The 16,471-nt window shown below is 35.5% G+C and overlaps 1 protein-coding gene across 4 annotated transcripts in view; it reads right to left on the reverse strand.

Annotated features, from left to right (window-relative positions):
• ZRANB3 (zinc finger RANBP2-type containing 3) overlaps positions 1 to 16,471 on the reverse strand; it is a 205,103-nt gene that overhangs the window by 77,562 nt on the left and 111,070 nt on the right. For all 4 annotated transcript variants that reach the window (XR_002328783.2, XM_078146830.1, XM_021009481.2 and 1 more), the window contains 3 exons: positions 15,429 to 15,514; positions 10,874 to 11,045; positions 9,243 to 9,377 (listed from right to left, as the gene is read on the reverse strand). Coding sequence is in view for 3 of the 4 variants with exons in the window: in XM_078146830.1 (XP_078002956.1) it covers positions 9,243 to 9,377; positions 10,874 to 11,045; positions 15,429 to 15,514 (393 nt within the window). In the remaining variant the exon portion in view is untranslated. The remainder of the gene's footprint in view (positions 1 to 9,242; positions 9,378 to 10,873; positions 11,046 to 15,428; positions 15,515 to 16,471) is intronic.

Below are 16,471 nucleotides of genomic sequence, written 5' to 3' on the forward strand. Positions count from 1 at the left end.
TACAATATGATACTATACAGTTACATGACACACTATTGTGTCATCAAAATTTCAGTGCAGGAAAAAACCCCACAAATTCACAATAAATCATTAAATTTGAGCTGCATCATTTTTTTTTTTCAGGAAGATGTTCAGCAATCTTATGAGACAGAGCCATGCATTTTCAGAAATGAGAGCTGTTATATCTCTATCAGAATTGCCTGAGTCTAGAACAGTTAATATCTAATACTGTAATAATGTTAGCAAGACCAATAGCACTGCTGGGCTTCCCTCTGCCTGAAAGGTATTGTGAGGTACTATGGAAGAGGGGGGAACAAAAAGATAATGAGATACAGAAATCTCCTTGGAGAGCCAGAGAAATAGACTGGAAAGCCATTTATTTAGACTTTGATAGACAATGTTGGCTAGAGGAAAGGAAAGGAAACAGATGATCCCAGAGGTTCTTTTTGGGTCTATGATTCTATAATGACAATTTATTATCATTGTTAAATTAGCCATATACATGAAAGCAAGACTTAGTCAGTGATTCAGAATATAAGACAAGAAAAAGATTTTTCATATTCATTTAGTGCAATATTACAGAGAACATAATTCTTCTTTTATTAAATGCAATAAATAATGAAGATGTTATTTCACTAGCAATTTAATTATTAAAATAATGGAATTTTTGCTTTGGTTACTTATTACCCATTAACAATAAGTTGCCATTAATAAATACAGCACGCTAAAATTTGCAAAGCCCATAAGACGCATCATTAACTCATTTGATTTTTACAGTTCCAAGAGGTCAGTACTAGACCAGTATTATCTTCATTTTTCAGGTGAGGAAAGTGACCCTGAGAGATGGTAAGTGACTTTGCACATGATCACAGGGTAGAAAAGGTTAAAGATATAATTCAAACCAATTCTCTCTCACCTGACTAGACTACAAGACAAGCACTTATTTCTGCAACACACTCCCTCTTGGGCAAAGTACCATCTCTTCAAAATGGATACCTCAAAAAACAGTATATTTTTTAGGAATTATATCTTTATACTTGAATGTGTTCACCATATACTTGATGAAACATTCTTCTTTTACAATTAACTTTCCCAATTTCCATTAATAATAATTTCCATAATGAACTAAAAGCAGGACATTGAATGAGATGTAACTATTAAGATATGATGGCATTATTAGGCTTAAAGTTATTTTTAAATTTATTAACATGAATTCATTTATTCAAAATTATTTAGTGCTTACTATATATGCCTGAAGCTTTGCTTAGTGTTGTCTGAAAAACAAAGATTAAAACAAGATCTCTATCTCCATGCAGCTTATGTTCTGTTAGAAATCATAATTTGATTCAGCAGACTGATGAAGAGATTGGGAACAGAGACAATCTCCAATTTATGAACAAATTGTGTTCCAAAAATTTACATAAAAATTGATTGTTCAAAAATAATTTCCCCAAAGAAATATGACCAAGACCAAGACAAATAACCTATTTAATCCATCATGTATAACTAATATAGTGCAATGAGTTTTATACAACATAACCATCATATAATAAAATGTTTCTATGGGAAAAATGGGTTTAGGGTAACAATTTAGGAAGCCAGACCCACCAGAGTCCAAAGAGTGAAATAAGACTCTTTTATTCTGCCCAGCTCTGTCACTGGCCTGCAATATGTCACTTGGCCAACATCAAATAATGAGTTAGGGACAAAACTGGAAGGAAAAGGCAGGTCTTCTGGCTTCCATTTTACTGCTCCTTTCCACTACCTTGTGTCAAACTACAGAATAAAGAAAACGTTTTAGAACAATAATTTAAGAAATATAGGGTTAGAAAAACACATAAAACTATCATACTTGAGTTTGCAATATTTGCTAAAGGATAAAATATTTACAATAAAAGAAAAAAAAAGAGAAATCAATAACTTAAACATAATGAGCCGTTCAGGGCGATTTTTTCCAAGTAGGGTTGAAACCAGGTAAAAAAAAAAAGAAAAAGGACAAAACTGTGCATAATTATAATACAGATGTTTCAATACTTTGACCCGATTCATGTGGGTACTCTTTCCAAACTGGTCACAACTCATCCCTGTCTTATCTTGGAAGACTCTTGCCTGCGTCCTCCCATAAATCCTCTGGCAGGGAGCTTTCTCTATGTCTCTCGACATTTGGGTGGGTGGGGTGAATGTAATATCAAGGATATCCAGCTTTTATCCTATTCTCCTACATGACTGACTAACCCTTTTTTCTGATCAGGCGTTAATGACCTCTTTGGCAGCTTTTTGCACGCAATTCATTATTGGTGATATGGTGCAGAGTAATTATGACCTTCCCATACTGTTAGCAAAAGTTCCAAGAAGCCATTGGTAAACCAGAAAAACTTTTTATTAACAGCCTAGCAAGGCCAAATGTCCCATGTGTGGGCACACCTTACAGAAGGGGAGAGCAAGGCTTTTTATTCCTAGGCCCTAATCACAGTTCCCTCCCCTGTTTCCCCATTGGCTGGGTAATGCAGGTCTTACAGCCTATCAGGAGCTCCTAATTTCCCCACATGAGTCTCTGTCCCTAATTACATCTCCCACTCCCTACATTTTCTTGTCAACAGCCTACAGCTGTCAATACTCCAACAGTTACTCATCAAGGGGTTTTGGGGACTTATCTACACCCTGATGAGTGACACGCAGAAGCAACATTCCCAACCACATTTTCTACAATACCTTTATCCACTCATGAATGGACTGCAGTTTAAATCAGACACATTTTAGTATGCCATGACTTCCAGCCATAGAGCATCATTGAAAGAGTTCTAATGTTTAAAGTATCCCAAGGCAGAGAACTTCAGGTTTGGGATCACATATATCTCTAACAACATCTAATTTTCTCCCAAACCAGGGAAACTCTAGTAACAACTAAATGTGGTTTGATTTTGGCTCTTTCCCTAAGTGTCTTCAGTTCTTTTTAAAGAATTAAGCAAAAAATAAAGATTTAAACATAGAACAAATTTATGAAAGGGTATGTATAGACCAGAGAAGGGGCTACCATACTCATTACGCTAGAAAGAACTTTCTCTAAGTGCTGTTCCTTACCTGCTATATTGTCATTCCACAGGGTTGGTAATAGTCCTCACAAAATTCATGACACTGAGTAGTCATGTCTCTACCCCAAGCAGCAATAATATGAAACCCAAAGGGGCAGCTAAGTGGTGCAGTGGATAGATCACCGGCCCTGAAGTCAGAAGGACCTGAGTTCAAATCCAGCCTCAGACCAAACACTTGACACTTACTAGCTGCGTGATCCTGGTCAGGTCACTTAACCCCAATTGGCTAAAAAAAAAAAAGAAGAAAGAAATCTGGGGCTGGTTCAGAGTCTGCTTTCCTCTTCCTTTCCATGGCATGCATCTTCTTCTTGCTCAGGCATCTATACTTTCACCTGAGCTCTAAGCTACTTTCACCAGGTCTTATCATGGTCCTATAGCCACCTTGGCTCCCAAAAGCTCTTACATGGTGCAGGACCTTTCCTTTCTTCAAGCATTAATGGTTTATGCCCTTTCCTCTTGGGACGGGGTTTCTATCAAGTACCTGTTCAGAACTTTTCAGGTATATATTCTCTTGGGGCCACTTTTGGCCAGTAAAGCTAGAAATAAAGAGTTTAAGTCATTGTACTTTCCCTAGCCACAAATTTTGTCTATGTAAGCATGTCATATTAAAAAGAAGTTTTTGATTTGGGGAGAAGACTGAGATCATTGAATGGGATACATAATTTCCCAAATGCAACCCAGTCTTCCTCTCTTCCATCTATTTGTTCTAGACTCAGTTCACTGTGTTTGTTCAAGATATATGTACTGATAGACCAGATTAGTGGGCTAAGTGACTTTATATAGTGCTTTAGAATTTGTAAAGTGCTTTCCCAAAATCTCTTTAGATCATCATGACAGCTCTGGAAGGCTGATCCTACAATCCTCATTTTATAGAGGAGGAAACTAGGGCTAAGAGATGTTAAATGACTTGCTCAGGGTCACATGGCTAGTAAATGTCTAAGACCAGATTTGACCTTGGGTCTTCTTGACTCCAGATCCAGTGTTCTTATCACTGTGCCACCTTGTTGCCTCAAATCCTCAAACAGAAACGTCTAGAGTACCTCATCACTTACAAGATATTCCTCTTTCATTTGGAGTCTTCCATTTCCATCCTCTCTGACAATAACAAACAACACTAGGGAGCACACACCTTTCTGTTTTATACCTTACTTGATATTAACAGATTAAATTAACAAAGCTATATCTGTTGTTGAATTCATTAAATAACCTTTTATTATCTTAGCATGGGATACATCATGGAAGAAAGCAGTAAAGTCAGCGTTCTACTCTACAAAATGAAATGCTTTTTCATAGATACCAAACAATTAGCACAGTATGATCTTGTATTCTCTGTACCTTTCAGTCAATTCTATAACTATGTTTTAACAATCAGAAAATAAATGGTTACTGATATGAAAGTCATTTTTAATCAACTATTTATACTCATACCAACAACTTTTTTGAACAAAGATCAAAAACAACACCAAATTAGAAGAACAGAGTTGATAGGAAGATATTATACGCAATTAAAAACAGGTTCACAGTGACCTATTTAAACAAGCTATAAATTAACACTAAAGAAGGCAGCATAGTACAACAGACAGACAGTCATATGTGAAATCATTAAGAACTCAAGTCTTGTCTCTGACACATACTATCTATGTGACCCTGGCCAAGTTGCTTAACCTCTAAGTTCCCAGGCAACTCTCTAAGACTCCAAGTTACAGGTGCCAATCATTGTCAGTGGAGAGATTGTCCACTCTAGGAATTTCCTTCACTAATAATAGCACAGGTCAAGACTAAATCAAAATTTCTGTGAAAAAATAGGGAATTAATAAAGGAACAGATATTGACACAAGTGATCACCATTTCCTAAGGAAGTTTAATCAAATTACCAAAATAAGAAGTCTAAAGGAGCCTCTAACTTCCTCAGTCAGCCAAAACTTGAACTCATTGCTACAGAGAAAGAGATGGAAACTAGGGGGCAACACTGATTTAGACTATTATCTTGTTTCCAACATCTTACAATGGAAGATGGTAGATAATTAAAAGGAATATTGCCTAATAAAATGGTGAAAAGGAACAGAATTGAAAAGAAATATTAAGAAAGCCTAGTTTGAGCCAAATAAGCTATATCATCCTATAGTATTCCGAAAACAGACATGTGAGGAAAACATACAGACACAAAAAAAAATCAATGTTATTATAAAAATGTATTTTCATCAACAGGGGGAATCTGACACTTTAGTCCCAGGGTGGGGAACCTCTGGCCTTGAAGTCACATGTGCTTTCCCAAAATCTCTTTAGATCATCATGACAGCTCTGGTTCCCCATTCCTGTCTTAGTCCCTAAAGTAACATATGAAAAGTAGAAATGGCATTTAGGAAGATGAAATTGGGAAGAAGGGCTAGACCAAGCTGAGTATAAACCAAGAAAAGCCATGCTGGAAATAACACAATCTAGAAAATACAGAAGAGTATTTTTACAATATCTCAGAAAACTCATGATGTTAATACTAACAAAAAGTTGACAGAGAACATTAGTAATCAGGGAACCTACTTTCTCATCTTTTTAAGAATGATTTATATCCATATTGAAAGTATCCTTGGTGAAAAGAATAGAAAGGCTTTCACAAGCATTAGAGCCACAGCTGATAAATACAGAAAAGAAAGTTCTTGCCACCAAAGTTCTTGGCACTGTCAAATGATTCAATATCAGAAACTGATAGGATTTTATCAGTAGAAATGACATTTTAAAAGATGTATTACCATCTTTTTTGCTGCTGTACCCTATGGACTGTGTTCCACCTGATTTGTAGCTAAAACCATCTGTATCTATTGTCTCCCTCATTGGAATATGAGCTTGGAATCTTTTTTGCTCAGTATTGCTAGTGCTTAGCACAGTACTTTGTACAAATTAAACTCTTAGTAATTGCTTTTTCATTCATTCATTCATGCATACATACATGCATTCATTCAACTATCCATATACTCATTTAAATGATTTTCTACAGTAAATTATATTCTTTACATTCTCACAACTGATTGAAAGATATTGCTACAGCTATCATCTGTTAATCACAAGGAAGTATTTAACTTGGTAAAGCAAAATTCAGCCTTAAAGAAGCCTTAAAGAAGATATATGTGTGTGTCTATGTATGTATGCATGTTAAGATCACACTTGAGAAAAAGCCCTATACAATGACAGGCACATTATTAATGCCAAGGGACATACAGAATAGGAAGATATACACTTGCCAAAGTTGTTCCCATTGCTGTAGATCTCTTTCACAGGATTCGAATGAAAGAAGTCTTCTGATTATTCAAAAAAGATCAACCTAGCAATCAATACAAACAAAACGAAATGGATGGAAATGTCTACTGTCCTGACTATGACAAGCACTTTTGGAAGGACAGTTTATTGAGTTAGTTGATCAGTACAAAATAAGAAAAAAGGCATGGTAGATGAATAATAAGTTTGCCATAGGATTGAAAAGGAAAAGAGCAGGCAAGATCCAATTTTAGGAAACTGTTATGCTTTTAATGTTCCCAAGCTTTTTTCCAGGTGAAAAGAACCATATTTTTAATGCGAATATTCTCCCAGTGATATTCTTTGGTTACAAATCTTGTACCACCATGACCTCCAAACAATTTAAGTTTTAGTTGATGCAAAACACAATGGAGAGACTCATAGTGAGCACAAGAAAGCTGCAGTATATTGACATCATTCACTCAAATAAGTGGGTAAGGGATATCACTGAGAATATGTATTATAGGAAAAGACAGTTAGTCAAGCATGTCACATGAGTGAGAGATAACAGGTAGAAAAGCTGAGGACCCTTCTAGTTGGTACCTTTGAAATATAAAAAGACCTAAAGGACAGCTTTCCACATAATGAGTTGATCTCTATGAATAAACTATGGAAGAACATGGACAATAATCATTCAGAATGAGAAGCTATAAATGGGTTACAATCTGTACTGAATACCCACAGGGATGAGATAAGAAATCTACTTGCAAACTACTGTGCAAGGAGACAAGACATTACTTCCTCACTAATAAAACTCGCATTCTAACAAAGGTTTAAAATGTGCATAAATATGCAGTAACCATACAATAATTATAATGGAAAATAGAGGAAATATAAAGAATGCATGGAACAGTACATACTAAATGCTATTTGAAGTTCAAATACAGAAAGATCATTTCTAATTAGGCTGGATCAGAAATATGGGTGAGTGAAGAGGAAGGAGAATGACAGATAAAACATTTATTAAGTACTTCCTATATGCCAGGCACTGAGCTATGCCCTGGAAATACAAATACAAGAAAATAAGATGGTACCTACTCAAGGAGGTTACATTCTGATGGGGGAAGATAACACAAAAAGGGAGAACTGAAAAGGAGTGGGGTGAGGAAAGTAAATGAGAATGGCTGTGGTCCTTCTTAAAAAGATTAAGAAGTAGCTGATAAAGAGAAAGATGCATGGGTTTTATTTGACTATGATTTGAAAGCAAAATTGAGCAGCCAAAACAGCTAAAATGATCTTCCATTTTGGTCTGAGGAATCTGTGATTTTATTTGCATAAGGAAACCCCAGTGAGGAAACTCCTTTGACCAATACAGATAAGAAACTGTTCTGCAACTTATAATCTCTGAGAGTTGTCTGTAGTATTGAGAGGTTAGTAACCCTAGGCTGTGTCAGAGACAGGATTAGAACTCAGGTTTTCTTGCTTTGAGCTCAAAACCTATGTGATCCTGGGTTGAATTAAAAGAAGGATAGTGTTCAGAATATGGTGAGTTAGAATTCCATTGTAATCTGTAATGGTAAATCCACATTTGGATAGTGTATGCAATTTTAAGTACTCCACCATAAGAGAGAGAGAGACTGAAAAGCTAGAGTTCATTCTGAAGAGGAGACCAATGTGATATAAGAACTTGAAATTATAATTCACATAAGGAATGATCAAAGATATCAGAACTTTTTAGAGTGGAGAAGAGAAGATTATAGAGGGTACATAAAAGCTGTTTTCAGCTACTTCAAAGATTGTCACATAGAAGAAGAATTAGACATTCTACATAGTTCAGATGGGAAAAACTAGAATGAGTATAAATTATAAGGAAGACAGATTTCATCTCACAACCAAAGAAGATATTACTAACCAGATAGCTGAAAATTAAATGGGCTTACCATATGAGGTAGAATCATTACAAGGTGGACAATGTCCTCCAGGTAAGAGTTATACAAGCTAAGATGACATCTTACACCTCTGATTTCTGTGACATTCGGTGATTCATTTAGATTCATAAATTCTAGTAAGATAGGAAAAAAAAATCCCAGTGTCCTAATGTAGAAATCAGCATGATGTAGTATCATGGAATATGAGTCAGAAAGCTTTGACTCAGTTCCCAGCTTGGCCACTGTAATACTTGCAGAAATCACATCTCTCCATCTTACTTTTCTCATGTGTGAAAGAAGAAGGGTGGACTAGATCAGAGATGTCAAACTCAAGGTCTACAAAACTACCAAGTACATTCCAAATCACATAAAAATGTAATTGGGAAATGTTTAACAAAATAAATACAACACAGATTGTATTGATTTGCGGATTTTTATATCATTGTTCAGCCTGCAGGGGTTTGTTTCTATATAAGTTTGACACCACTGGACCAGCTGACCTCTAATCTAAGGTGCCTCCAAGTCTATGACTCTACTTTATAATCACAACTTGCAGATTTAAATAACTTCATTTACAAAAAAAAAGTAAGCAAACTGAGGTGTATACACACACGTACACACATATGTATGTGTATGTAGGTGTATGTCTATTATGTATACACATATATACACATGTATACATACACACATATATGCATACACACATCTATAGAAATATATGTCTATATATATTTAAAACTGAAGATAAAGTATGGCTACATTTAATTAAAAGACAATTTGACATACAGATAAGATGGAACCACCAGAACAGAAGATAATAAGGTTTTTGTAAGGTTCAGCATGAGTGGGTGGGAAAGCATTATATATAGGGATGAAGTGAATGAGAAGAATGATGCAAGGGGCAGTCTTAAAAATAAGATGTTAAACTAACTAAATTATTTAAAATAATCTTCATCAAGAATAAAATAGAATTACACAGAAATTTCAAGAATACCTTCGCAATAGCTGTTTGTTTAAACATGCGGGTCATCAGCCCCATGGCTTGAAAAAAGTGGTTACCAGTCTCGGTGGCACCTGAATGTGGAGCCCTCATTAATTTCTCCCACTCTTCAAAACTAGTATTCAATTCCTATGTGGGAGGAAAGAACAATGTTTAGAAATACAGCATAAAGGGCAGAACAATTAATGTAACTGTGAATTATGTCCTACTTTTTTCTGCTACAGAAAGGTACGGAGAGAAGAGAAAATTCCCAAAGATACCAGCTTGCTCATACAAAAACGTCAATGCAGAGGTAGGTCAGTCACATGTTCCTACCAATTATAGAAACCAATGACAAGCTGTGGGTGAAAATAAAGCACTTTGCTAACATCATAAATCAAACACAAAGAGCTTTCTCTTAAGGAGAAACAATTTGCAAAGCAAGAAGAAAAAAATCTAATTATATAAGAAAGGAGGGCACAGAAAAAATATATGGTAACGAGTTACTTTTACAGCAAGATATAGTTTTATTTAAACAGGCATAAAGACTTGGGGAATGTTACTTAATTTTTTAAAAATGCAGTAGAATCAGATATTGACTTCCTTTAATTATACTTCCATTTGCAGTGCTGGAATAACTGAATATAAAGTCACTTTATTCTTATTTTAGAAAGAAATGTTGGAAAAATGTTTGGCATAAATATACCAAGATTGGAAGATGATGAAGTTTCTGTCAGAAAGCCTCTTATATAAGCCCAGATTTAAGCAGATTTAACAATATGAAAACTAAATTCTTCAGATGTAAGTGCATATGAGGTTTCAATGTAATTTATTTTTGGCTTTCTAGTGTGATGATTAGCACATTTCACAGAGTGATAACAGAACTGGAAGCAGATCTCTGGGGCAGAACTATATCCAAATTATATAAGTAGACAGTGGACTACCCTGTCCTCAAAAATCTCTAGAGGAGAAGACTCCACAACCACCATTAATAATTAATTTCAGTGTTTCATAAAAGCTCTGAGGAAATAAATCTTTCCTTAATGTTCAAGAAAAATACTTCTAGGTGTAATATTATTCCTCTTATTCTGTCATCAGAGGAAAAGGGGAAAGACTGTTTCTCCACATACTTAAAAGCTGTAATTATATTTCTTTTCAGCCTTCATGTACCAAAAGGACACAAAAACCAGTTTATTTTCTCTAATTTAGTATTCCCTAAACTCATTTGGCTCTGAAACACTTTTGGGTTTGACAAAACTCATCAACACTGGCCCAGAGAGCATAGGATGCCACCAGGATAAAGGTTGGGGAAGGAGATTTTAGAGCAAAATAGTAGAATTCAGCCCAATTTTATATATGAAAAAATTTAGCATCCAATGTTTTTAAAATACACTTCATGTTTAATCATTTAGTATTTCAATGACAGTTACAACATTGAAATTTTCTCAAGGAGCACCTATTCACTTTGAACAGCAGGATTCTACTATACAATGTAGTCTGGGAAATGATGCCCTAATTAATAACAACTGTTTCAGGTAAGCAGCTTTTTCTATCAGCAAATATTTTTAAATGCACATTTTCCAATAACTTTATTATTTTTAGAAATAACTTAGAAAATTATTTTCAAAAAAGTAAGGGGTCCTTACCTTTGCTGCTGCAGATGGAAGATCAAATGGAATACGTTGTCTAATTTTAGGGGGTAGCTGGGTTAAAACTTCAGTCTTTAATCTCCTGATCATTATATTACTTAATAGCTGATGAAGTTCACCTAGATTTGATGCACCTCTGCAGTCCCACTGAGCTCTTTTACCAAAATATCTGAAAAAAATGAAGGAAGAATACTCCAAAGAATTGATTGAATGTGGACTTATTTTCACAATGAAGGGCTAAAGGTTCTTCCCAGCTATGCAATCTCAGTGCAATCTGGTTACAAGAATCTCACCCTTTTCAATGTTATATCAAAAGTTATACTCTACTAGTTATAAGTAAACAAGAATTATCAACTCTCCCTCTAAATTAGCTCTCTTATCAGTCCTCATCCTTTTCTCTACCATTGCCATGGCACTAGCAAAAGCCTGTACTACTACCATGGCTTTTGAACTCTGCTTTGATCCATTAAACACAAAGCTGCTAGATTCATCATCCTTTTTTTTTTAAAGGCAATTGGGTTAAGTGACTTGCCCAGGGTCACACAGCTGGTAAGGGTCAAGTATTTGGTCTGCGGGCGCATTTGAACTCAGGTCCTCCTGACTTCAGGGCCAGTGCTCTATCCACTGTGCTAGATTAATCTTGTTAAGGCACAATTCCAATCATTTCACTCTACTGCTCAAAAACTGAGAACAGCTTCTTCACAACCTATGGAATGAAATACAAATGTCTTCTTCTGTTAATTAAGCTCCACTGTAATCTGGATCTAACTGGGCTTTCCAGATGTATCTCACATGCCTCACTCTAATACTAGCTAATCTGGACTATTTTCTACATTGTGAATAAGCGCTACACTTTCTCACCTCGCTACTTTTGCTTAGACTGTTCCCTAGGCCTTAAATGTCTTCTTCCTTTCTACTGACTTACAGGCCTAGCTTAAATACTAGCCTTTCCATAAAGACTTGTATGATCCCTCTTTCCTATGCAAGCTGGTAGCGATCTAATAACCTTTTGTCATCTGTATTTAGAGCACAGGTCCCTACCCCTCAGTTTAAGAGTAATGTTTTGTTTATATCTATTATTTTTTTTAAAAGTTTGTTTGCTTTACTTCTCATAAGCCCACATTTTATTCAGTGGCTTCCTTTGGGGATGGGGAGGGCATAAATCATTATATAACTTGCTGAAAGCAAGTGGTCACTGCATATGGTTCAGTGTCCACTGGCCTTAGGAAAGTCAGTTTTTTCAGTTCAGTCCAAGTGCAGTGTACTAGGGGTATATAACCAAGGAACGCAGGGTCAAAAATCATTTTGCTTCTCCATTAATTACCTTTTATGAGGAGACCACTGTTCTAGGCCAAGGTGGAAATAAAAAGTCTGGACCAATCAATCAATAAGCATTTATTAAGTATCTATTTTGTGCTAAGCCATGTGGTTGGTACTGAACACAGAGAGTCAAAAATGGAATAGTCTTTGCACTCAAGGGGCTGACATGCTATTAGGGAAACAATATACATATAGAAGTATCTCCCATTCAGCATGGGCAATTAATTTTTTTTTTTTGCTTTTTTGGTGGGGCAATCGGGATTAAGTGACTTGCCCAGGCTCACACAGCTAGTAAGTGTCAAGTGTCTGAAGCTGGATTTGAACTCAGGTCCTCCTGACTCCAAGGCCAGAGCTCTATCCACTGTGCCACCTAGCTGCCCCCAGGATGGGCAATTAATGATGCAAGACTGGGAGAGGGTGGGACAAGGAAGAAAAGAAGTTAGGGTTAGATGATTATATTTGATAATCCACTGCAGAAGGATAATAATTGAGCTCATGGGACCTGAAATCACTAAGTGAGATCCTGTAGAGAGAGAAGAAAAGAGGATGGAGCTTTGCAGAACACCCATAGTCAGTTGGCATGGCCTGGGAAAACAGACCAAACAGAACAATAAGATGGGTAGACTATATCATCAACTATTAAGTAATGTAATGTTCAGGAGAGAAAATTGTCACAAAAATCTAGAAAGAGCATTCAGGAAAAGAGGGTGATCAACAGTGATAAACAGGTTGTAAGAGAGGACAAGAACAAGGAGAAGTGAGAAAAAGCTATTAGATTTACCAGTTAAGAGATCATTGGTAACTTTGGAGACAAGAGTTTTAGTTGAATGATGAGGCTGAGATATGAAAAACTAAGCCACCTTGGATTGGAGTAAACTTGGGCCTTACCTTTTAAATTTTTTTAAAAGACAGAATTGCTGCTCTCTCCCTGCCTTTCTGTGTATATTATAATAGATTCCCCCACCCCCCTCCCAAGTAGAATACTCTCCACAGTATAACCTCCTCATAGCAGATCAGTGGAAGTTATTAATAAATGCTTGCTGAAGGGAACAAGGTAGAATTTGCTTGGATAACTTAATGGAATTCTTGGAGGGGTTAAATAAAGCAGAAAATTAGAGATTTACTTAACCTTTCTAAAACCCTCTTCACAAGGTTCCATACCAAAAATTAAAATAATGATTCAGTCACAATAAGACTGAGGAGGAGGCTTCCCTGTCATGGATATGGAACTATGATACAGACAGGAAACAAATGATAGGGATAAATGATACTTTTGTGAAAGGAGAAATTTAAAGTGCTCAATTCCTCAGAAATCATTGGTTCAGTCTTATTTAACATTTTAATAAATGATCTGGAGGAGGGAACGTGCAAATTATTAGATGACACTAAATTCTTCCAAATTGCAAACAGCAAAGACAATGGAGATAAATGATAGAAAAAAAATCTCATGAGTTTGTGAAAGTGGGAAGGAAAGTGGCATATGAATTATAATTTGAGAAAAATGATGAAACTCATAAAATGAAGGGCTCTGAGCTATCAATTACAAAGTAGAAAATAAACTTGGTCTTTGTAGACCAGCAATGCTTGAAGTGTGGACTGTGAATCCCTGGGGGTGTTAGAGGGCAAAACTATTTTTATAATAAAACTAAGACATTATTTGCCTACGAAAATACTCTTCGTTTTTTCAACTATGTATCTGTGAGGCAAGATTTTCTTCATATACTTCAGCCAAAACACAAAATGACTGAATGCAGAAGCAGATATGAAAATTTAGCTGTCTTCTATTAAGTCAGACATTAAAGGAATTAGAAAAGAAAAAGTGAAACAATGCCACTCTTACTTAATTTTTTGTTGTTTTAGAAGATTTTGTTATTTTCATTAAAATGTTATTTTATGTTAACATATAATGGGTTTATTATTATTAATTTAAGTGAATAAATGTTTTAAAATTTTATCAGTTTAATTTCTAATACAATAAATATTGATACAATAAACCCACATAAACAAATTTGGGATCTCTCAATAACTTCTAAGAATATAAAGGGGTCCTGAAACGAAAAAGTTTGAGAATTGCTACTGTGAAGACATCATTCCATTGAACTGCAGTGTCCAAAAAGAGCAACAAAATTTTGGCCATCGCCGAAATGGTATAAGAAAAACAGAGAACGTTATCGTACTCATCACTATCTGGTGTATTATTTGTTATTATGGTCACGCATTTATAGTCAATAGAATAGTAACCTTAAGCTTCCTAACAGTGTCTAGAATGGTGCCAACTTATGATACAGAGGGGAATCAATTTATTTTAAGAGATGATTGTTGATTTTTGAACTTAAGACAGGAAAGATAGTTTTGGAATTGTGTAGTACTAAAAAAAACAAACAAACAACTACTTAATTTTCCATTGTGTGTGTGTGTGTGTGTGTGTGTGTGTGTGTGTGTGTGTGTGTTTAAAAAAGCCTAGAGAAGGGATTAATTATTATAGTGGCCAAGTCAGTACTCATTTGAATTTATCATCACAAGTTGATTTCATTAAATAAAGCCATTCGGCATCCAGAGAAAAATAATTAACAATTCTGAGTCAATCCATAACCAGCTAAACTGAAATTATAGAACTGTAATGTCTTGATACACTCAGCAATAAGCTCTGGGACTCTACAATTGTTTTTCTGGTTAACTTTAGTTTAGTTAAAAGGGCAAAGCTGAAATATAGGAATATAATGACTGTCACCATTTTTATTTGCTTTGTTCTTTTTCTGGGATGTTAAGAAAACTCTGTTTTCCTTATGAACTATCAACATGTTTAGATTGTGAAAGACTGGAGAGTCATTAAGTTTATTGTTATACTTTCAAGGGGAACTGCACTTAAATGACCTTAATAACTATTCCATTTGCTTTAGGGAACACTAATCCAAACTTTTAAGATCCCTCAGAGTTAAGATCCTAGGTCTAAATCATATACATCAGCTTATATATGAATTTAATGAGATTGTAATTTATTGCATCATTCAACAACTGACATGAATGAGAAAGCCATTGACGAATATGTTCTATTCACAATCCTACAGCAGCTATATAACTCAATCTATATCTGAATGTGTGTATGTGATATACATGTGTATCTGTATGTGTCTATATAATATATTTGTGTGTAAATAATGTAAAACATACATTTATAAGACAGAGAGAAAGAGACAGACAAACATACAGAGAAGATGTTTAGGAGAGGTACCTGATATGAGCATTACAGTATCTTTTTGCATATTCAGTCCATGTTCCAAATTGTTTTGGGAAAAGTCCATCAATCTGCATAAAAAGCTAAAAACAATAACAAGAATACTTTAATAGTCATACTTTTAATTTAACCTAAATTATTTTAAGCTTACTATATTAATAGTATTTTAAAATCTCTTCAAACAATAACTTAGAATTTTTCCATCATCAACCAAAAATACGTGGCATTTTAGTAGCAGTCTATCAACAACCATTTATTATATGAGATATTACTTTACGTCTTAGGCACTAGAGATACAAAGACAAAATCAAACTCTCCCTCCAGCAAGGAATTTAATTTTTTGAAGGGTGGAGGAGAGAATCAGGTACACATTTGTAGGATATACACAAAAGAAATACAGGGTAATTTCAGGGAAATGCATTATAAAGCTGAGGAGTATCAAGAAAGGCCTCTTGTAGGAAGCAGTTAGCACTTGAGCTGAGCTTTCAAAGAAGCTGGGTAGGGCTGCTAAGGGGAGAGGTGAGAAGCGAGTACATTTGGGCATGGCAGGGCAATTTGTGCAAACACATGGACACTAGAGATGGAATGCTGTGTGGGAAAAGTATCAAGAAAGCTAGTTTGACTAGACCACAGAGTACAAGAAGGAGAGAAATGTGTAACGTCTAGAAAGGTAGGCTGGAGTCAAAATAGAAAAGGTTTTAAATGTCAAACAAAGGAGTTTGTATTTGACTTAGAAATAATGGGAGCCAGCGGAGTTTACTGATGAGGAGAACGACATGGTAAAAACTGCATTTCAGGAAAATCACTTTGGTAGCTGTGTGGAGGATGGTCTCTCCACTCAAGATAGGTGATAAGACCCAGATCTAGGGCAGAAGCTCTAAGAGCTGTGGGTAGAGAGTAGACAAATACAAGAAATGTAAATGTCAGAACAAAAAGGCTTGGCAATTGTTTGGATATGTAAAATTAGGTAGAGATGGGAGTTGCTGATAGACTTAGGTGGCTAACCTGGGCAACCAGAAGTACAGTGATGCCCTTCACAG

The sequence above is a fragment of the Phascolarctos cinereus genome, unplaced genomic scaffold (genome assembly GCF_003287225.1).
Source record: "Phascolarctos cinereus isolate Bilbo 61053 unplaced genomic scaffold, phaCin_HiC Scaffold_726;HRSCAF=1367, whole genome shotgun sequence".
Lineage (NCBI taxonomy): Eukaryota > Metazoa > Chordata > Mammalia > Diprotodontia > Phascolarctidae > Phascolarctos > Phascolarctos cinereus.